The sequence below is a fragment of the Scyliorhinus canicula genome, chromosome 20, assembly GCF_902713615.1.
Source record: "Scyliorhinus canicula chromosome 20, sScyCan1.1, whole genome shotgun sequence".
NCBI lineage: Eukaryota > Metazoa > Chordata > Chondrichthyes > Carcharhiniformes > Scyliorhinidae > Scyliorhinus > Scyliorhinus canicula.
Genome location: NC_052165.1, coordinates 35783142 through 35807054, shown reverse-complemented (window position 1 = coordinate 35807054; position 23913 = coordinate 35783142). Strand labels below are relative to the sequence as shown.

General features: G+C 47.3%; 1 protein-coding gene across 1 annotated transcript in view; it reads left to right on the top strand.

Annotated features, from left to right (window-relative positions):
• The window catches only part of LOC119954651 (stabilin-2-like), a 211389-nt gene that overhangs the window by 75156 nt on the left and 112320 nt on the right, over positions 1-23913 (top strand). Inside the window, exons 22-29 of the mRNA XM_038780015.1 lie at positions 4030-4141; positions 4236-4416; positions 5326-5419; positions 8967-9125; positions 10514-10609; positions 12420-12515; positions 17345-17392; positions 23192-23328. Coding sequence (XP_038635943.1) covers positions 4030-4141; positions 4236-4416; positions 5326-5419; positions 8967-9125; positions 10514-10609; positions 12420-12515; positions 17345-17392; positions 23192-23328 — 923 coding nt within the window. The remainder of the gene's footprint in view (positions 1-4029; positions 4142-4235; positions 4417-5325; positions 5420-8966; positions 9126-10513; positions 10610-12419; positions 12516-17344; positions 17393-23191; positions 23329-23913) is intronic.

The window sequence follows — 23913 nt, the reverse complement described above, 5'->3', positions numbered from 1 at the left end:
ATTCTTGCTGAGGCAGGGTAGGTGGATTGGCTATACTAAATTGCTCCTAAAGTGAAGAATTGGGTACTCTAAATTTATTTTTTAAAAATGGGCCGGCAGATTTTGATTGCAGCAGCATTTTCACATCTTTGAAAGCTTCTTCGGTGCAGACTCCCACTTTGGTTTGTTTCTTTGGGCAGAAGTAGGTACAGTGGAGCCAACATCGTAAACAGGTCTGGCAAAAACTTTTCAGAATAGTTTCTCAAATACCTACAAATATCCTGAGCTTGGCTACATTCCTGGTCTCTGGAGCTTGCTTCATCACTCAAATATTCCCTTCCACAGGAGATACGTCTTGTGCAGTGATTCTGTGGCCTAGATACTCCATGCTCAGTGCCCGAAAGTGCTCTGCTTTAGACACAGTCCGTCCTCTGAAAACCTTTTTAAAACTCGATCAAGATTGTTGAGGTGCTCCTCATAATCATACCCAAAATTAAAATGTCATCCAAGTAAACTGCAACATGAGGAATGCGTTGTAACAGGTAGTCCATAGTCCTTTGGAAGGTAGGCCAAAAACTAAACTATAATCTTTTAGATTCTTTATTATTGTCACAAGTAGGCTTACATTAACACTGCGATGAAGTGACTGTGAAAAGCCCTGAGTCGCCACACTCCGGTTCCTGTTTGGGTACACCGAGGGAGAATTCAGAATGTCCAATTCACCTAACAGCACATCTTTCAGGACTTTGTGGGAGGAAACCAGAGCACCCGGAGGAAACCTACGCAGACACTGGCAGAACGTCCAGACTCCGCACAGACAGTGATCCAAGCCAGGAATCGAACTTGGGAGCCTGGAGATATGAAGCAACAGTGCTAACCAGTGTGCTACCATGCCGCCCTGGTGTATTATACTTGAATAACCCTTTATGCATGTTGATAGTTACGTGCTGCTTCGAATCTTCCTCTATCAAGAGTTGTTAATAGGCCTGGCTCATGTCCAGTTTTGAAAATGTTTTGCCTCCTGCAAGGGTTCAAAACAAATCTTCTACCCATGGCAATGGATAAGCGTCCAGCCAGGGCTGGCCCAAGGTACCGGCAACTCGGGCAGTCGCCCGGGGCGCCATGTGCTCGGGGGCGCCAGAGACTCGGGTCCAGCGCATGCGCAGTTGGGCCGGCGCCAACCAGCGCATGCGCGGTGGCCGCCCTCCCCCAGGGCGGCCCCTTCCACCCCCCCCTCCGTCTGCCGCCCCCCCCTCCGTCCGCCGCCCCCTCCCCCCCCCTCTCGGCCCGCCCCCGCCCCCCCCCCCTGGCCGCCCCCCCTCGGCCTCGGCCCCGCCCCCCCCCCTGCCCCCCCGCCCGAAGGGCGCCAAAGTTCAGCTTGCCCGGGGCGCCAGCAACCCTAGGGCCGGCGCTGCGTCCAGCCCGGAAACCTGATTAATGGTAAGTGGCTAATCCTCACCTCTGCACGTAGTGCCATCACTTTTAAGGACAGGAACAATTGGAGCGGGTCAACGTGAAAATGAATGGGCTCAATGACTCTGCACCTTTGCAGCCGCTCCAACTCCTCCTCCAATTTACCTTTCATGGTCTAGGGCACCGTCCTCGATTTGAAAAAGCGAGGAGTAACCTGAAGATCAAACAATTTACCTGTAGTGTCCCACAATGTACCCAGTTTACCTTTGAAAACCTCAGGGTATTTCTGAATGACATCCTCTGTCACTTGCGAGCTTTATCTCACCCTAGTTCAACTGAATTTTCCTGAGCCAGTCACACCCTAGTAGACTAGGCCCATGCCCTTTTAAACCACGAGTCTCGCTCTTGCTTCTTGGCTGTTCTATGCCATGCCATGCCAGGGGGCAGCACGGTAGCATAGTGGTTAGCACAACTGCTTCACAGCTCCAGGGTCCCAGGTTCGATTCCCGGCTTGGGTCACTGTCTGTGCGGAGTCTGCACGTTCTCCCCGTGTGTGCGTGGGTTTCCTCCGGGTGCTCCGTTTTCCTCCCACAGTCCAAAGATGTGCAGGTTAGATGGATTGGCCATGATAAATTGCCCTTAATATTCAAAATTTCCCTTAGTGTTGGGTGGGGTTGCTGGGTTATGGGGATGGGGTGGAGGGGTGGGCTTGGCTGGGGTGCTCTTTCCAACAGCCGGTGCAGACTCGATGGGCCGAATGGCCTCCTTCTGCACTGTAAATTCTATGAAACTATGAAACAATGTCTACCTCTAACACTCCAGCAATGGTATAGTCTCACCGGTGTATATCTGAAGGCTGATTCCTGTTTGAGTAAGGGCTGGTGCCTACTTAGAGCCCCAAATCTTCCTGAAGGTCTCTTCACTGATTACCAATACAGATTACCTGTATCCACCTCCACCTTGTTTCTGTCCATTGACCTCCACTATAATATAAATAGGCTTTGCGCATTCCTAATTCATATTAAACATGTCGCAATAGTGCCCCTCTGCCTGGTCTGAGCTTTCCAAGCAATGCGTCATCGACTGAGGCTTCTTTGAGGTTCCCTGCTCAGCCTTCGAATTTCTCTCAACGCCCAGGCACTTCTTTGCTAAACACCAATTCTTGTTGCACTGGTAACAAACAGTGTCCATAAACTTACAGTGATTCACATAATGTGACCCTCCAAACCTAAACACTCCACGGTCTTCACCTTTTTACTTGCAACTTCTTTTTTACTTGATGCAGTGCACATGCCTGCCTGCCTTCTGAATCTCTTTTGCATTATTGGCAACCATTTCCATGCCCTGAGAGATTTCTAGAGCCTTCTTAAAAGTAATTGTGGCTTCGCCCAGCAAACGCCACTGAATACCGTCCTCATTAATGCCACAAACTAATCTGTCCCAAAGCCTGTCATCCAAAACTGCCCGAAACTTGCAATATTCAGAGAGCTGGTGCAATTCGGCAACAAAGTTAGTTACATACTGCCCTGTCTTCTGAAAACAACTATGGTATTTGAAATATTGTACAATTACTGAGAGCTTAAGGATTGTGGTATTCTGAACGAGTGTAAGTAAATTCACAAATGAAATGTACCCCGGTTTCCATGATGTAGCTAAATTTCTCACTAGCTTGTAATTCTTTGCCCCATGAGAGAATTGAGCGCTTTCAAGCCTCATCTGTGATTTTATTTGCCAAAAAAAAGTGTTCCAACCTTTCCACATGTTCAGTCCAGTTCTCGTTCCAGAAACTCACTGAATGACCCAAATATAGCTCAGGTGCTGCTAACTTGACTTCCATCGGTAAACTTAACAAAACTTCATGTTGAATGTACTGAAACTCAATTTTTTTTATTTTCGTGGCCAAAAAGATGTGGTAATTGACCAAAGCAATGTGATCTAAATGTTGTGAAAGTTAACCTCCATGAACGCATTGTCATTAAATGGTTACACACGCAAAATTGCTACATGATATTGTAATTAAAATTTACAGATCCTGTGGCTTTTCTTCTATTTATTCATAGTGTGGACATCGCTGGCAATGCCAGCAATTCTTACCTTTCTCTAATTGCCCTTGAGAAGGTGTTGGTGAGCTGCCTTCTTGAATCACTGCAGTCCCTGTGGTGTAGGTACACCCACAATGCTGTGAAGGAGAGAGTTCCAGGAATTTGACCCAGGGACAGTGAAGGAACCATCATTATTGTTTCAACTCAGGATGGTGTGTGGCTTGGAGGGGAACCTTCAGATGGTCATGTTCCAAAGTATCTGCTGTTTTTGTCCTTCGAGATGGTAGTGGTCACCGGTTTGGAAGGTGCTGTAATACAGCATAGTGTTATATACATGCCATAAACTAATAGAATTACATCAAATGTGCAGCATGGAAACAGTACTCTTGGGTAAATTGGTCATTGCCAATTTTGTGCTCCACATGATCTTCCTCTCTGTCTACTTCATCTCATCCTCTCATCCTATCAGAATATCCTTCTATTCCTTTTTCCTTCATGTACCTATCTAACCTTCCCCTAAATGCTATTTCCTTCATCATCCTTGTGGTAACAAGTTTTATATTCTAACCACAAACTCTTTGTGTTTTGCTCACAGTGTGTTGATGGCTTGGATGGAAATGGCTTATGTCTTTGCAATGATAAATTCAAAGGCTCCCAATGTCACCTCTGCTCCGATCATGACAAGTACGGACCAAACTGTGACCAAAGTAAGCTTGTTCCTGCTGTTTGAATGTCAAAGTCACACGGACCTGATTTACCCACAGACCACTCACGCTGTTTTTGTTTTTAACCATTTTGTAGCCTGTCGGTGTGTTCATGGGGAATGCGATAACAAGGTGTCAAGCAATGGAGCCTGCAAGTTTAACTCCTGTAAAACGGGATACAGTGGGGTCTACTGTGAGAGACACACCACACCATGTGGACCCAGTGTTCAGTTCTGCCACGCCCATGCCAACTGCGAATACAAGAATGGTGGCCTCAGGTATTGTGGGCTGGAATATCAGAAAAACATCAAATAATGTGAAAAGAATCACTTTGTTGAACTGGATAATACTGCCACAATTTTAGTTCGACCCAGCGACAGTGAAGGAACCGTTAGGATGGTGTGTGGCTTGGAGGGTAACTTGCAGGTGGTGGTGTTCTCATGGGTCTGCTGCCTTGTCGTTCTAGATGGTATGGATCACAGGTTCAGAAAATGCTCGTGACCTTCGTAGTGAAAGTGAGAGTAATACCAACTGAGCCACAGCAGGAGTTGGATGAGTCTATTTCTAAAAATATTTAACATACTCTTAAGTGTTCACCTTTTCAGTTATGACTATGTGAAGGTGTGACCATACATCATTTGACTTTAAAGGTGTTCATGCGTTAGAAGCAGTTCAGAGCAGGTTTACTAGCCTAATATGAATGATGGGCAGGTTGTCCTTATGAGGAAGGGTTGGAGAGGTTAGGTTTATATCCACTAGAGTAAGAGGCAACTTGATGGAAACCTCTAAGATCCTGAGGATAATCAACAGGATGGATATGGAGAGGATGCTTCTTCTTGTCAGAGAATCTAGAACTAGGGGTCTCTTTTTAAAAATAAGGGGTCATTCATTTAAGAGGGAGTTCAGGAGAATATTTTTTCTGAGGGATGTGAGTCTTTGGAACTCTCTTCGTCAAAAGGCAGTGGAAGCAGAGCCTTTGAATATTTTTTACAGCAGAGCTAGATAGATTCTTGATTAACAAGGGGATGAAACGTTATCGGGGTTAGGCAGGAATGTGGGGTTGAGGTTACAATCAGATCAACAATGATCGGATTGAAAGGCGAAACAGGTTCAAGGGGCTGAGTGGCCTACTCCTGCTCCTAGTTTGTATGTTCGTAAGTAAATGGCTGCCATTGTTTCCCCTCCAGCTGTGTTTGCAAACCAAATTATGAAGGTGATGGATCGTACTGTGAAGAGGTCAACACTTGCCGTCGGCCCGATCGAGGTGGCTGCAGTCGAAATGTGGGTAGAGCTGACTAATTCTTTATGCTAATTATTATGAATTACCTGTACAGATAGGAGTTGCCAACCCTGCAGGGTTCCCTGGAATCTCCAGAAATGAACCAATCTCTTGACCACTGCAACATAGTGGTTAGCACAATTGCTTCACAGCTCCAGGATCCCAGGTTCGATTCCCAGCTTGGGTCACTGTGCGAAGTTTGCATGTTCTCCCCATGTGTGCGTGGGTTTCCTCCAGGTGCTCTGGTTTCTTCCCACAGTCCAAAGATGTGCAGGTTAGGTGGATTGGCCATGCCCTTTGCCATAATATACACCAGTATATCATGGAGCAGACACACACACTGATGGACATACAGTAGGACCAATCAACATGCATAACACCGCAGCCAATCACCAGTTAGAGCACATTCACTATAAAGACAGAGGGCATCAGTTTTCCCGCTCATTCGGGATGCAGCCTTTCAGAAGTACAGAGCTTACAGCACAGATCCTCACCATGTGCTGAGTGATTAGACTGGTTAGGATAGGCACAGGTCTTTAGTTTAATCTAACATTGTGTTAACTCACAGTAAGAGTATGTTCAACAGTTTATAGTTTAATAAAATAGTGTTGTACTATTTTAAGTTTTGGCGGCCTGTATGTGTTCCATGGATCCAAAGCACCCAACACATCACCCTTAGTGTTCAAAATTGGCCTTAGTGTTGGGTGGGGTTACTGGACAGGGTGGATGTGGGCGAATTAAGTGGGCTGCTCTTTCCAAGAGCCGGTGCAGACTCGCTGGACCGAATGGCCTCCCTCTGCACTGTAAATTCTATGGTTCTATGAAACATTAGGTCTCTTAATTTTCCATAAACACTTTGGTTTATTAGCGATAAAAATATTGGTATTGCATTGGGAGAAAATGCCTGTTTGATTGGGTGAGATGATTTGGGGCGGCATGTCATGTGAAGAAACCTCCAGGAATACCTCAACCCAGAGTTGGCAACCCCACCTGACAGGAGCATGGGCTTTTTGAGAAAGAATGTTGATAACATGTAGACGGGTGGTGCAGCGGTAATGTTACAGGACTAGTAATCCCGAAGCCCAGACGAATTCTCGGGAGGAATGTGTGTTCATATCCCACCATGGCAGCTGGTGGAATTTAAATTCAGTTATCAAATCTAGGATCTAGGATATAAAGCTTGTCTCAGTAATGGTGACCATGACAACTATCATTGATCTGGTTCACTAATGTCCTTTGGGAAAGGAGATCTGCTATCCTTACCTGGTCTAGTCCACATGTGACCCCAGATCCACAGCAATGTTCACCACAACTCTTAAATACCCTCAGAAATGGCCAAGCAAGCTGCTCAGTTCAAGGGCAATTAGGGATGGGCAACAAACACTGGCCTTGCCAGTGACGTCCATGTCCCATGAAAGAATAAAGATATTTCTGTGATTACTGATTCTCCACCCCAAGCTATCTACTACAATAATCGGCAGTTTTTTTGTCTGTCTGTGCTATTCTGATTGGTTGGCGAGTTGATTTTGTGGATGCGCATGGAGGCACGTGGGACTACATGAGCAGTGGTGGACTTTGCGGGGACGGAGAGCGATGTCAGTGGAGGGCAAGAGGATTCATCGACAAAGTTACCTTGGCTGAATGGATTGGCGACGGGGAGGAACGATATGGAGAGGGAGGGTGTGTGGCATGGGGGGTGCAGAATGCATGTGACATGTGGAATGGCATGAGGAATGATGTAGAATGGATTGGGATTTTAAAGAAGCACTTTTGCAGTAAAGATATGAATTACACTGAAACAAATTGCAGCTCTCTGCTAGTATCAGCATAATTAATAAATTGAGTCAATTCGTACCTTTGTGTTCTTCATTTATGCATTTATAGATTTGTTGAGCAAAGAGGTCACATAGTGCAGTAGGTTTTTAAAAAATGTAGGATGCGATTCTCCCAAAAGGGAACAAAGACCCCTCGCGAGCATGTTTAGCGCTCGCAGTACCAAGAAACACATGGCTATTCAACGTGACTCGCGTTGAATAAGGGGCCTGAACGAGGCCGCACACAGCCCTGTTTTCTACAGTGGGGAGCTCCGCTCACCGGAACTCCCCAAAATGGCAACCCAATCTCCGAGGCCCCAGGAACAATCCCCGACCTCCCCACCACCCCAGCCCAAATACAATATGCAAGGATCCCCGGCTGGTGGAATTTATGTTCAGTAACTAAATCTAGAATCTGGGATTTAAAGCTAGTCTCAGTAAAGGTGACCATGACAACTATCATCGATTGCTGTAAAAAACCCACCTGGTTCACTCATGTCCTTTGGGAAAGAAAATCTGCGGTCCTTACCTGGTCACCTGCCCCAACACCCACACCGGTCAACCCCGGCCCAATCACTTGCGTGCAAAAAATGCAGCTTGGCAGTGCCCATGCCAGCTGCCAGGTAGACGCTGCCAGGGTTCCCAGCAGTGCTAGAACACCACCCTGCCCAAAGGGCATGCAGCTGGGGAGCTCCGATTCCCTGGGAGATCCCCACGAGTGACGTTCCATGTGGTTCCCATTTGTACCAGTACCAAACATCGCTCATCCAAGGTCTCTGAGGCCAAGGGATTGAACCCAAAGCCTCAGGTGCCTTGGGAATCTGCACATTAGAGTGAGGCTTACTGCCTCGCTGTAATATGCAGATTTTCTAAAATGTGGTCCTGCCCATTGTGAGCGGAATTGACATTACAACATCTTGCTAGATTGTGTTGAATCTCGCGAGGTGTAGTGAGCCGGGTCAATCACGGATGCGGGGTCTCCCGGCTTTCAATGGCACAGCGTGGCTGTAGGATCACACCAGTATTCTTTCATGGGATGCGGATATCATTGGCTGGGCCAGGATTTGCTTGTCATTCCCAATTGCCCTTGAACTGAGTGGCTTGCTTGGCCATTTCAGAGGGCAGTTAAGAATCAACCATATTGCTGTGAATGTGGGGGTCACATGAAGGCCAGACCAGGTAAGGATGGCAGATTTCCTTCCCTGAAGAACATCAGTGAACCAGATGAAATTTTACCACAATCAATGATAATTTCATGGTCACCATTACCGAGAGTAGCGTTTAATTCCAGACTTCATTCATTGCATTTAAATTCCATCAGCTGCCGTGGTGGGATTTAAATCCATGTCTCTAGAACGTTAGCCAGGACCTCTGGATTATCGGTTCACTGACACGTCCCCTATACCACTGTTGCCTCTGAGCCAGAAACTCTAGGTTCAAGTTCCACCCCAGGACCTGATGGTCAAGGAAGGTGCGTTCATAATGTGGTCAAACAGGTTGAGAGTCAACATGCCAATGGCTGGTGCTAAGAATGGGAGAAATCTGTGGTCAGTCAAATGATGGAAACAATGTAAAATTACTTGTTGCAAGAGCAACTCGCTGTGTGAACTGTAACATACAACGCCAGATTTGTCAGGATTAATGCACTTGCTAAGAGATCAGATGGATTCCTCTATTTTAAATTTGCAATAATGTCTGTGTTAATGTAAGCTTTTAATCTGCTAATTCATCACAGGCTGAATGTGTTGAGGCAGCAATGGGAATGTATTCATGCCGGTGTCTACCAGGGTGGACAGGAGATGGTGAAGATTGTACTGAAATCAATAACTGCCTGCTAGAAAATCAAGGAGGATGCCACACCAATGCAACCTGTATTCACCTGGGCCCAGGCCAGGTAAATGAGAATGCTTCATTTTCTTTGCCAATTTCCTCCCTCCTTTTGAAGCTGTCAATTCCTTCCTGTGTCATCCGTGTGTCAGTTGGTCGCACTGTAAGTCAGTAAGTTCGATTTCCACTCCAGGGACGTGAGTGTAACACTGAGAGAGAGAGAGAGAGAGAAATGGAAGTGCCTGACATTCCTCTCAGATAGATGAAAACGATCTGTGAATGAGAGCACCTCTATGGATGCAGTAATAAATTGCAGGCCTGATTCGGTGCTGGAATAGGCCTTTGCAGCCTAAGAAAGAGGCATAGGCCATAAAGCCTGCTCTGCCATTCAGTAGGATAATGGCTGACCTTCTATTGTAACTTCATTTTCCCTCATGATACCCATATTCCATGATCCCCTTAGTGAGTAAACATTTATCAATCTCAGTCTTGAACATATGCAACAACTGAGCGTCACTAACTCTGAAGTAGAGAAGTCCAAAGATTCACACCACATTAGGTGAAGAAATTTCACCTTACCTCAGTCCTAAAAGAACTACCTCGTATTCTGAAATTATGAACCCCGTCATTCTAAACTCTCAGCCAAAGAGGACACCTTTTTCCTCCTTATGTTCAATTCCCTTTCATGACCAAAAGACGAGAGTGCTCGTTTTTCAAAGAAGGAGTGTCTTTAGTGTTCAATTGTTCTGATGGAACCATTAATTCAGCGAACACGTGTAGTTGGATCTGAACAGAGGCTTTAATACACTTACAATAGAGCCAGCCTATTCGTCGTTGAACTTCAGGTGAAATGGCAGGCTGGCTCTAAGGCACTGATCTTTATACATCGGTCCCAGGGGGAGGAGTCCTGGGCGGAGCCAAGGGAGGAGCCCAGTACAAACTCTCGCGTACTCCCAGAGCGACTCCCCCCTGGTGGTCGAATAGTGCAACTGCACTTACAATGGGTAGATAACGAACATATATACATGGAGTGATATTGGCAACTATATATAGTGTGAATCACATTCACCACATGTTCTCTGTTTGATTGTGTCAATCTGTTTACTCTTAATGTTCAATCTGCTGCATTGGTTAAGCCTGGCTGTGGACTCAGAGAGAAGTAAATAAGGCTATAGAAAGAGCTGGAAGCCACAGCTGTAAGCATGGAGTAGACACGCATAGAAGCTGTTGTCATCTCTGCATAACACTGAGAATGAAATAAAAGTTTCATCAAGTGTTGATGGGTAATTGAATTTATCAATCAAAAAATTAATATTTTAAATAAACATTTTTTAAAAATCACTAGAATCAGTTTAAGCAGATCCCATTTTCATTTTGTGTGACAACCCTTAATAACTGAATTCAGCAGTAATAGATGGCAAGAAATATTATTATTGGTCTTTATTTTGTTAACAGAGTGACTGTGAGTGCAGGAAGGGCTTTCGTGGTAATGGAATACAATGTGAGCCGATAAACCCATGTTTGGAAGAAAATGGAGGGTGCCATTATCTGGTGAGTTGGATGTTTGAATTTGCAGAGTCCTAGTTTCTTCAGGATAGGCAAGAATGTCAACCAGACTTCCCAGGGCCATAAGTACCAACACCAATGTGTCCAATACACTGGCATAAAATACAATGATAAAAAATGTATTAGGTTGACAGAGCACCACTGTGCGCATCTGTTCAGGTAATTTTGTCAGGGTCTTTTTTTTTAGGCAGCCCTAGCACTTGCCTAAAATTAATGCACAGGACCCCAGTTCTGATCGCATTTTTTTATTCATTCATGTAATGTAGGCATCACTAAGCAGTCCAGCATTTATTGTCCATTCTTAATTGCCCTTGAGAAGGTGGTGATGAGCTGCCTTCTTGAACCGCTGTAGTCCATGTGGTGTAGTTACATCAACTGTGCTGCTAGGAAAAGAGTTCCATGATTTTGAAGGAACGGCGATATATTTCCAAGTCAGGATGGTGAATGTTTTGGAGGGGAACCACCAGCTGGTGGTATTCCTCGGTATCTGCTGCCCTTGTCCTTCAGGAATGGGGTAACAGTCGTGGATTTGGAAGGTGCTGTCTAAGGAGCTTTGGTGAATTGCTGAAACAGTCATTGTCGCATGTAGCAAGACATTTAGGTTTGGGCTGATAAGTGGCAAGTAACATTCACACCACATCTGTGTCAGACAACAACCATCTCCAACAAGAGAGATTAACCTCCTCTTGACAGTATCATCAGTGAACCTCCACCATCAGCATCTTGAGGGTTACCATTGACCAGAGATTTAACTGGAGCAACTGTATCCACAGAGACCGGGAATTCTGTGAATTTTCAGTGGTAAATATTATTGGAGGGGAAATGATGCACTGTGCCATGTGATTCAAACTTAGTCTCAGCTTTGTTCAGAGAAAGCTACCAACTCAGACACATGTATCTGTTCTCCAACTGTGTAACACTGCTCCCAACTTCTCAAATCTGTAAGAAATGAAACTACAGATTTTTGTATAAATCAATCTCCTATGCGCGGTTGGTGCCTTTATGTTTATCTTCTATAAGTAAACACAAGGGGCGGAATTCTCCCACCCCCCATGCCTGTTGGGAGAATCGCCGGGGCGCCGGGCGCGTCCCGCCACACCGCCCCGGCACCTGCACGCGATTCTCACTCCCCCCCCCAAACCGGCGCGGCGAGATTCACGGCTGGCCGCTGGGAGAACCGCCGCTCACCGTTTGTAATGGGCGAGCGGCGATTCTCCAGCCCGGGTGGGCCGAGTTGCCTGCCCAACACGACAGCTTCCCACCGGCGCAGTCCACACCTGGATTTTGAATATCTCTTAGCAAATCCCGTGTTTTAGGGGGAACAATCCAACCCCTCTCATCTTGCTTATTGACTGAAGTCTCCTTCCTGGCGTCATTTTCTAAACCTCTAAATCGGACGCAGCACTCCAACTAAGATCCAAACAAGTGTTTTTTTTTTTAGCATAGCTTTCTTGCTTTTCTACTCTGTGCCTCTATTTATAGGACCAAGGATCATGTGTACCTTTTGAACAGCCTTATTAATGTGTACAGCCAAATCAACTTATGAACCAATTGGATTGATATGTTATGATAGAAATTATTCAGTCACTATAAAATTGCTAGATTATCTTGTAGCAAATTTTCTCTCTCTCTGCTGTTTCAAGCAAGCATAAAGCTAAAGGTGAATTCTATCTTGTTATCTAAAAAAAAAACATGAAAATGTACAGCAACCCACCAACAGAATTAAAAGAAAATGATTAGGAGAAGTGTATCCTTTTACTACTCATTCACTGATCAACTTCTAATATGTTGGCAGGCAACTTGTACATATATATCCCCCGGAATCAGGAACTGTGCATGTCAGCAAGGGTATGATGGAGATGGTGTTTTGTGCTATGGCAATGCCGTGACGGTAAGCAAACTATAAAATGTTCTCTCAAGGTTCTGGGCTCATTCTGTTCTTCTGGTTCTCCATAAAATTTACATAAAAGGTGTCTGGCCTTTAAAGGAAAATTGGTGTTGCACAGCAGGATTGAAGCACTCGTGCTGGGTTATGTATTAACCAATCCCCTATGTGAGGTTGGTGCCTTGATGTTTATCTCCCTTAAGTAAGCACAAGGAGAAGAAAAACACAACATCTGCAGAGCAACTCACCACCTGACTCCCAGTGCCTCCCACCATCTTGAAGTAACATGTCAGGTATGTGGTAGAATACTCTCTGCTAGCCTGGAAGCGTGCACCTCCAACAACCCAAGAACCTTGACACCATCCAGGACAGTGAAGATGATGGCAATATGGTGCACAAACCAAGGTGCAGTGGATACATGTGTTTGCACCTACCTGCTGCTGTCTGGAGCTATGGACTCCAAACATCAAATGGCTGACCAGGATTTTCTGCCTGCCATCGGTGAGTAGTAGGAAGGGTTTTCAGATTGACAATCAGCCTGTTGGGCCACATCATGAACACGCCTCCATTGGTCATCAACGTCTGGTGGGACTCAAACCCAGAGGGGTAAAGGTGATGCACCGTTGAGAGGTCTTGTTGCGTTAAGAAAAGGTTTTCCCATGGGTCACCATTGGCTCTTTTGCCAATCACATTAAATTAATGACCTTTAGTTCTTGATCCTTCCACCAATGTGAACAGTTTCTCCATCTTTACTCTATCCAGACCCCTCGGCCAACTTTCCCACTAACCTTCAGTTCTTCAAGGAGAACAACGCCAACTTCTCCAATTTATCCACATAACTGAAGACCCTTGGTCCCTGTAACTATTTTTGTCAATATTTGCTGCTCCTTCCCCAATGTCTTCATATCCTTCCTAAACTGTGGTGCCCAGAAGTGGATGCAATATTCCAGCTGAGGCTAAACTGGAATAGCCAGGGTCATCCGTGTGTGGAATTCCTTTCCCCAGCGAGCACTGGACTTTGAGTCATTTGAATTGCCGCACATAAGGATTAGCAATCCAGTAGGCTTGACTATGGAGGGATTACAGGAATGAGCTCTCTGAAATCTCCGGCCTGACTAAGCAGGGTGCCCATTCGCACTGCTTCTCCCTGAACTTCATGCTGATGAACCTAATTGGCCCTTAGGAGCTAACTATTCGCACCATTAGCTCACCACAGTTTCACAGACAAGGCTGGGATTCAGCTTCAGATGTCAGGGCTGTCAGCTTGGTGACGGGATTAAGTGGCAAGGGGCTGGCCTCTCCCCAGGCTCACCAGAGCTGTGAGTGTGCGTTCACTGCCGGCGATGCTCTTGGTCTGGCTGTTCCCAGGGCAAGTTGGCCAATGGGTCAGGGGATATTAATGATCAGTAGCTGCAACACCAAACTGTCTCTCTATCTCTCTCATCCCTCGCAAGATCAAATTCAGAATGGAGCCCCAGGAGCTGGCAATCGTATTGATCACAACGCTGTAGGAGGTCATACCCCAGCAGCAATGTATGGCAACACTCGAGGGACCCTCCAGAACATGGCCAGAGGGCTGCAGGGCAGGATCAGGGGCCACACCAGCTGTGTGGAGAGCATGAAGATGCCGAAGGTACCCCAGGGTATACCACATGGTGCCAGACGACACCCGCTCCCTGTGGCCATCAAGGTCATGGTTGGACTGACCTCTTTGCCATGGGGTCCTTCAAGTGTGGGCTAAACTGGTGAGAAACTCCTCAGGGCCCAAAAAAGTGACTGACATTGAATAGCGATGGGGAACTCGCCGGCTCATCCTGAAAATCAACCACAAATTAACTTAGAAATTTTTGTGAGAATCACGCCGCTCGGCAGGGATGGCTCCTTGGGGACAGGGATTATTCCACATGCCATGTCTGATGACACTGGAGACCACAGAGTGCAACAGAAACCAGATACATTGAGGCTCACAATGCTACTCGCTCTGTCATCGCGCGGTGCATCAGGCTCCATTTCCGCTGCCTTGACAGATTCAGTGGGACTCTTTGGTACAGCCCCCAGAGGCTCTCCCACGTCGTGGTGGTCTGCTGTGCCCTCCACAACCTTCCCTGCAGTGGGGTGAAGTGCTTCCAAATGACTATCTGGAGGAGCAGCCTGTGTCCTCAGGCGAGGAGGACGTGCAGAAGGCCACCAAGAAAAAGCTGCTGAGAAAGTCGAGGATGGAGGCCAGGTGGGGGAGAGGTGGTGCAGGTGGGCTAGAGACACCATCATTGTCTGGCACTTCATGGGGGAGGATTAATTCGGTGGACAACTGGGTACCCTGCCAGGACGTCGTCACCCCTCTGCATGAGATGAGGGGTGAGGGTTTCACGTTCCCTGTATTAAGACTGAGTCACCTCACTGCGAATAAAACAATCGCAATGAGAAGCCCTCATCGTCAGAAGGGCACGGAGGCCCAGTGAGAACAACTGTGTCTCGCTGGCGAGATGTGCCATGTCATTTGGAAGAAACATTAGCTTGTTAGGCATCAAAGTGGTGAGCAGCAATAATACATAATACCGTGATATCTCAGCATTGCACAATTAACAATGTCTACTGGAGCCAAATCTGACCCAGGCCCACACTGTGCACCTACAATTCCTTAACCTTTCATACTCTCCCACTACTTCGAGGTATGTCCCCAGGATGCACATCTGAGGTGGAGATGGCCTGACCTCTTCCACCCCCTGATGCCTAAGATGCCCTTGGCGTCCTCTGGATAGCCGAGACCTAGAGGGCCCCAGCCTACTTTGGGGTGGCACTGGTGCTGTAGTACCACCCTGTTCTGTCTGCTGTTCCTGAGGTGCAGCGGTCTCTAGAGGGGAGGAGACAGACTGATTGCGTACTCCCAGGGACTCCTGGGTGGAAGGCCAGGCTGTGCACCGCCGGTCCTATCCCTTTGGGTGCTCGTGGGACCCTGGGTCACTCCATGGAATAGAGGGGCAGCTGGGGTGACATCCAGAAGACCCGCTGTCCTCTGGCACTGCCACTTGTAGATGCCCACCAGTGTCTGCACCGTGCAATTGAAATCCTCAGCCATGATGCTTAGGGACTGAGCCATTCTTCCGACATTTCCCACCAAGGATCTGACCTCTTGTCCAGGGTTTCCACTGTGGCTGCCACTCTTACAGTGTTAGCCTGGATGCCTCCATTGCCGGCACAATCACCCGCAACAGAAGGCTTTGAGACTCCTCCAATCAGCCTTGCAGTGGCAGGAGTGTCACTGACACCCCTTCCTGGTATTCCCAGCTCTGCCTTTGCATCTCCAACAGCTGCGGGACAAACAAATCCAGAGACACAGCACCTGGCTGGGGCACAGCTGAGTCCTGGGGTCCAGCAGACTTCCGATATGTCAATGTCAAATACCTGGGACATTCCTACCTTCATCGAATATACATCAGCAGCAATATCACCAGTTAGTGACCCAGAAGCCTGCCGGCTAAGAACGCCCACCGAAGGGGGTGCAGGTGGCAGCCATGATGCATTTCCTCAGAGGTCTTGTTAAGGGTTGACAGTGGAGCCCTGCTGGTGGATGGACAAGGCTCCCCAGGTGATCTGAGGGAAAGGGACATGGTATTAGTGAATGGCCAGAGCAAACGTCTGTGGGACACAACTCATGTGAGACTGGGCAGCTGGATGAAAGTACTGATGCTCCTCACCTATTCCCATCTTGCTCCTCAGCAGCAGCGTGGTGCTCACCAGATAGTGACCCAGAGGTCTGCCTGCTATGATTGTTCACTGAGGTCTGTGTCTCTGCGATAGTGGATGGTGCGGTTGATAGCTGTTCAAAATGACACCCTCTGAGAAGCTGGTCTGGCCGGCGAGTTTAGTTTCCACTGCTGGATAAAATTCCAACCATGGGCTAGACCAATGAGAAACTCCCCAGACCACAGGAAAATGACTGTGTGTGGGTGAATGGAGCTCCATATCTCATCCAAAAAGCTGTCAGGAAACACTCTGCCAAACACGCCCAAAATGACACTTGGAGCGCGATTTAATAGAAGTGAAACAGAGTCCCATTTCAGGCATGTTTAGCCTCTCGCAAGATTTATCGGCCTTATCGAGTTCCGAGTCAGGCGCGACGGGACTGATAGATCGCGCCCTTAATCATTTATTGGATGAATCGTGCCCTGAGTGTCCATTCAATCTTCACCCACCAGACTTTTTGATGGTTTGTTGAAAGAAATGCTGGAGGCGGGTCCCACGACATCACGCTGGCAGTGAGGGCTTCAGCAACCTCGACCTTCTAGAGATCAGGGGGCCAGAGCAGTTCCAAGGTACTGCTCGGGCATGTCCGTCTCCAGCCTGTGGGCTGTACTTAATTGTACACCTCCAGCGGGTTCTCTTCACTAGGTTCCCATTGGCCCAGACCTGTTGTAAGCCCCGCTGACAGGACCTCATTTGAGGGAGGGGGAAGGTGGAATCTGAATGTGGGGGGACAATACAGCGGGCAAGCCCGCTGATGATATTAAAATGTATGATAATAGGGTTTGTGTCCTTTCTGGGTGGGTGATTGGCGGGAACGGGAACAATGGGAACGGGAATCTCGTCGGCATGAAAGCTGCTTGGGGACTCCATTGGATTCTCCGACCCTGCTGGCTTTCCTACCTACCGAAAGCAGGGGGGGAGAATCCTTGCCTATGTCACAGCATGGTGATGCCCAAATAAGGAGGACATGCCATCAATAGCACTTTGAATATATACTTGAATATATTACAACTGCAATTCAAGCGTTTGTCATCGTAAACAGTGAGAACATCTTGCGATGTGTAGGAAATTAATTTCTCTTCTCTCTCTAGGCTCTATCCCTCATTCCAGAGGCAGCAGAATTTCTCAAATGGGTGGATGTAAGTATTGTTGTCCAAACAAAACGGCTGTCCTGCCTGAAAAAAGCCATCAACAAAAGGAAGTAGAGTTAATTCATTCCTTCTTGGGCTTGGGGTCATTACTGGCAATGCCAACAATTGTTGCCCATCCCTAATTACCCTTGAACTGAGTGGCTTATTTGGTCATTCAGAGTTGAGAGTATAGGATCATAGAATTGCTCCAGTGTAGCAGGAGACCATTTGGCCCATCGAGTCTACACCGACCCTCTGAAAGAGCAGCCTACCTAGGCCCACTCCCCCACCCTATCCCCATAACCCCACCTAACCTCCACATTTCTGGACACCAAAGGGCAATTTATCATGGCCAATCCACCTAACCTGCACATCTTTGGACTGTGGGAGGAGACCGAAGTGGAGATGCAGCTTGTCATGAGGATATGGAGACCCATCACTGGAGGGAGCCCTAGGAAATTCCAATCTTCATCTGCCAGTTTCAGCAATCCAATCGAATATTCTATGAACAATTGTATCCCATTCAAAGTAGGATATTCCCTCTCTCATGGTGCAAGCTATGCAGGCTGCCAGGACGCCTATGAGTCCCTGCTAACCAGTGTTGCTAATGGCCTAAATGAGAGTGATGCATCATAACATTCACTTCCTCAACCAGGGTCAGGGAGTCAAATCATGGGCCCCGGTGCTTCTCCTGTTTCCAGGGTCCTAATTCCACCCCCGCTCATATGCCCTGTTCCCCCCATAAACCACCCCTTCAATCATGCATGATACTACTGCCTCTTCCAGATTCACCAATCAATTCAACAAACAAAGGGCCTCGTAAAATAATAACTCCCATTGTTGGCATCTGGTTCGAAATATTATCTGATACATACTCTATTAAATAAAACGAAAATCAGTAAATTGTTTTTTAAAAATAATTTTTATTGGAATTTTTTGAAAAATATATATCAACAGAACAATAATAATAATAATAAACACCGCCCGGCACCCGTAACAACGTATATAACCAGCCCCCCCCCCCCCCCCCCCCCCACCCCCCAAACCCAATAAACAACAAAATAAATTAACAATAAGCAAATTAACTTAAACGCTATCCCCCTAAACCCCCCCCCCCCTCCCCCCCAGGTTGCTGCTGTTGCTGACATAGTACCTTATCGTTGAGCCAGAAAGTCGAGGAAAGGCTGCCACCTCCTAAAGATGTGGAGATGCCGGCGTTGGACTGGGGTGAGCACAGTAAGAAGTCTTACAACACCAGGTTAAAGTCCAACAGGTTTGTTTCAAACACGAGCTTTCGGAGCACTGCTCCTTTCACCTGAGGAAGGAGCAGTGCTCCGAAAGCTCGTGTTTGAAACAAACCTGTTGGACTTTAACCTGGTGTTGTAAGACTTCTTACTGACCTCCTAAAGAACCCTTACTGACCTCCTAAAGAACCCTTGTACCGACCCCCTCAGGGCGAATTTGACCCTCTCCAGCTGAATGAATCCCGCCATGTCATTAATCCAGGTCTCCACGCTCGGAGGTCTCGCATCTTTCCACCGCAGCAAGATCCTCCGCCGGGCTACTAGGGACGCAAAGGCCAAAACATCGGCCTCTTTCACCTCCTGCACTCCCGGCTCCACCCAAACCCCAACCCCAAATATCGCGAGTCCCCAGTCTGGCTTGACCCTGGATCCCACCACCCTCAACACCGTCCTCGTCACCCCCTTTCAGAACTCCTCCAGTGCCGGGCATGCCCAGAACATATGGGCATGGTTCGCTGGACTCCCCGAACACCTGACGCACCTGTCTTCGCCCCCAAAGAACCTACTCATCCTAGATCCGGACATGTGGGCCCGGTGCAGCACCTTAAACTGGATGAGACTAAGCCTCGCACATGAAGAGGAGGAGTTCACCCTCTCCAGGCGTCCGCCCATGTCCCCTCCTCAATCTGCTCCCCCAGCTCCACCTCCCACTTAGCCTTCAGCACCTCTACCGACGCCTCCCCCACCGCCTGCATTACCTGGTAGATATCAGACACCTTCCCATCCCCGACCCACACCTCCGAAAGCACCCTATCCCTTACCCCTGTGGGTGCAGCAAAGGGAACCCCTCCACCTGTCGCCTAGCAAACGCCTTGACCTGAAGGTACCTTAACATATTCCCCGGGGCGGGGGGGGGGTCAAACTTCTCCTCCAGTTCACCAAGGCTCGCGAATCTCCCGTCAATAAACAGGTCTCCCAACTTCCTAATGCCCACCCTGTGCCACCCCAGGAACCCGCCATCCATGTTCCCTGGGACAAACCGGTGGTTCCCCCACAGCGGGGCCTCCACCGAGCCCCCCACTTCCCCTCTGTGTCGCCTCCACTGCCCCCAAATTTTGAGGGTAGCCGCCACCACCGGGCTCGTAGTGTACCTCGTTGGAGGGAGCGGCAACGGCGCCGTTACCAGTGCCTTCAGGCTCGTGCCTCCACAGGACGCCATCTCCATCCGTTTCCATGCTGCCCCCTCCCCATCCATTCCCCACTTACGTACCATCGAGACGTTAGCCGCCCAATAGTACCCAGAGAGGTTGGGCAGCACCAGCCCCCCTCTATCCCTGCCCCGCTCCAAAAAGACCCTCCTTACCCTCGGAGTCCCGTGCGCCCAAACAAATCCCAGAATGCTGCTGTTCACCCTCCTAAAAAAGGCCCTCGGAACGAAAATGGGGAGGCACTGAAACAAAAACAAAAACCTCGGGAGCACCGTCATTTTAACGGACTGTACTTTACCCGCCAATGACAACGGCAGCATGTCCCACCTTTTAAATTCCTCCTCCATCTGCTCCACCAACCTAGTAAAATTGAGCTTGTGCAGAGTCCCCCAGCTCCTAGCCACCTGAACCCCCAGGTACCTAAAACTTCTCACTGCCCTCTTTAGCGGGAGCCTACCAATCCCCTCCTCCTGATCTCCCGGGTGTACGACAAACAGCTCACTCTTGCCCAGGTTCAATTTATATCCCGAGAAACTCCCGAACTCAGCAAGAATCTCCATCACCTCCGGCATTCCCCCCACCGGGTCTGCTACATACAACAGCAAGTCGTCTGCATACAGCGACACTCGGTGCTCCTCCCCCCCTCGCACCAAACCCCTCCACCTCCTCGACTCCCTGAGAGCCATGGCAAGAGGCTCAATTGCCAACGCAAAAAGCAAGGGGGACAGGGGGCACCCCTGCCTCATCCCACGGTGGAGCCTGAAGTACTCGGACCTCCTCCTATTTGTCGCTACACTCGCCATCGGGGCCTCATACAGCAACTTCACCCATTTAATAAACCCCACCCCAAACCCGAACCTCTCCAACACCTCCCACAAGTACCCCCACTCAACCCTGCCAAAGGCCTTATCTGCATCCAATGCCACTACAATCTCCGCCTCTCCTTCTGCTGCCGGCATCATTATCACATTTAGCAGCCTTCGTACGTTAGTGTTCAGAAAAATCAGTAAATTAAGCCAGAATGACAGGTAGGGCACTGTAACCAAAACAAAGCCTCAATGGAAATTTAACTAACAAAACCAAAATAGTGTTCCCATGGGTGGTGATGCAATATCTTCTACATACAACATTATCGCAATATTTCAATACCTCAGAAAACTCAGAAAAGGCACCAAAATAAAATGGGATAATAGGTAAATAGTCAAATGGCCAAGATTGGAGACAATGGAAAAGACTCCTCAGAATCACACGCCGTATAAAACAGGTTACTGATTTACTGAGTCTATTGTATTATGAGCAGGCGTAAGCCATTGGGCCCCACGAGCTTGCTCTGCCATTTAATAACATTGCCGACAATGTATCAGTGACCATAACTCCAAAGTACTTCATTGGCTGTAAAATGATTTTGTAATCATGAAAGGTACTTTATAAATATAGGTTTTGTTTTTCTTTCATTGTCCCTGCCTGCAGTCAGCAGAGTGACTATTCAATGGTGAATTAGGAGGCCCAGTGATGATTCTCTAAGGACTTGGAATGAGTCATTCCTTCACATTCCTTCACTGTCACTGGGTCAAAATCCTGGAACTCCCTCATGAAGAGCATTGTGGGTGCGCCTACATCACCTGGACTGCAACAGTTCAAGATGGCAACTCACCACTGCCATCGCAAGGGCAATTAGGAGGTGGTGGCTTGGTGGTATAGCCACTGGACCAGTAATCCAAAAACCCAGAGTAATGCTCTGGGGACCCAGGTTCAAATCACAGCAAATGGTGAAATTTGAATTCATAAAAATCTGTAAATTAAAAGTCTGGAGTTAAAAACCATTACTAATGGTTCACTAATGTCCTTTAGGGTCTGCATGTGACACCACAGCAATGTGGTTTACTCTTCGCAAAACAACTCAGTTCAAGGATAATTAGGGATGGGAATAAATGCACATCCCCTGAACAAATAAATAAAAATCCCACATCCCACGAATGAGGAAAATAAACCACCCTGTGAATGAATAGAATAAAAATGATGGATATTCGCCCGCTTCTATTTGTGGGGGCCGCAAAGGCGCAGGGATCTCCATGAGAAGTGAAAAAAGATGGAACTCTTAAGATGTGGATCTGACAACGAAGGTTCACTAAATTAGTCCATCAGAAGAGAAGTTGTCTTATGAATTAACTGGGCCTGTATTCTCTGGAGTTTAGAAGATTGAGAGATGGTCACATTGAATCATATAAGATTCTGAAGGAACCAGGCACGGTAGACGCGGAGTGATTGTTTCCACGGGGCAGGAATCTAAATCATCGGGGACACAGTCTCAGGATAAGGAGCCAATCATTTGGGACTGAAATGAGGAGAAATTTCTTCACTCAAAGCATTGTGAATCTTTGGAAATCTCTATCCCAGAGGGTTGTGGATGCTTCATTGTTAAATATACGTAAGGCTGGGGTAGACAGAATTTGGGTCTCCCAGGGAATCCAGGAATATGTGGAGTGGGTGGAAAAATGCAGTTGAAGTCCAAGATCAGTCATGATTGTATTGAATGGCGGAGCAGGCTCAATGGGTCCATATGGTCTACTCCGGATCCTATTCCTACTGTTTACATGTATTCTTCCCTCCTTGTGGCTCTAACTCCATGGAATCTATCCTTCCTCGAATTTTCAGTTTTGTGTCTATCATTATGCAACAAATAAAAATGATAGGCAGGAAAAGATGAGCTAACCCATCATGTCAAGCCCTACATTCATTTTTTTAAAAAAAATGTATTTATTCAAAGTTTTCAATAATGTTACAAAACCCTCCAAAAAGGAAAATAATACAAAGAAAGAAGGGCAACATGCCAACAGAACAGCTTAACCTTCTAAACGATAAACAGTTTAGCAAATGAACACTAAATTCAAAACAGGATAGAGCATGCGCCCCTTACAAAAAGGAAAATAAATGCCCCCCGGGTTGCTGCTGCTGTTTCTTTTTAAATTAAGGTTTTGCAAAATTTTCCATATTAAATAGTAATAATCTTAACACAGCAACTTAGTGAACATTAATCTAGTACATAAAGATAATATACATCAGCAATCCACTAAACGTTACCCCACGCGCCTCAATCCTCCCACCCCCTCCCATCGGGGCACTCACCCCCCACCTCCCCAATGGGTTCTAGCCCTACATTCATGATGCCTGGAGCATTATGGCTGTACATTCTTGTCCAGGGCAATACCCACCTCCCTATCCCTCACCATCCCTTCCCCACTCCCGTAGCCATGTAATCTCCTGAGAGGAGAAAAAAACGGGAAATGTCCTCTTTGACGTTCTCAGACAATTGGAAATTCTTTTAATCCAAATGTTTGCATTCTCTTTCTTTTCAGGATGCTTCTCAAAGCCAACTTCTTTCAGAAACTACCAATATCACACTTCTCGTGCCCTCGCAGAAGGCCATCGATGGCATGAATAGTGACAAACGAGCATTTTGGCTTAAAGCAGAGCAGCTACCAAACCTGGTGAAGTGAGTTAATTATCTTTCTAGCTTGGAGTGCCAATGGGTTGGGGAACTGAACCACACATCTAATGTGCCATAACGCATAGGGTTAATGTCCTAATATGTTCTTTTACAAAGACAATCAGCTCATTGCACACACAGATTTCTGCTTTTGGTATCTCTGCATGTTCGAATATATACCACCATAACAAGTACGCGCATTTATATAGCCCCTTTAGCATAGTAAAATATCCCAAGGTGCTTTTCAGGAGCATTAGCAAACAAAGTTTGAAACTGATATTAGGTCAGGTCACCGAGGTAGGTGAAAAGGAGTGTCAGAAAGGAGCAAAGCGAGACAGATGGGTTTAAGGAGGGACTTCCAGAGCTTCAAGGCTTGGCTGCTGAGGGCATGGCCATAAGTGATTAAAATCAGTCATGTGTGAGAGGCCAAAAGCAGAGGAGCACAGAGAACGCAAAAGGTTGGAGAAGGTTGCAGGCAAGGGGAGGTGGGGTGGTGACGTCCTGGAAAGATTTGAAAACAACTTAATTTTAAAATTGAAACGCCATCCCAAAAGGTGGCAGTTACCCATGACTCTGCATTTTACATTTGAT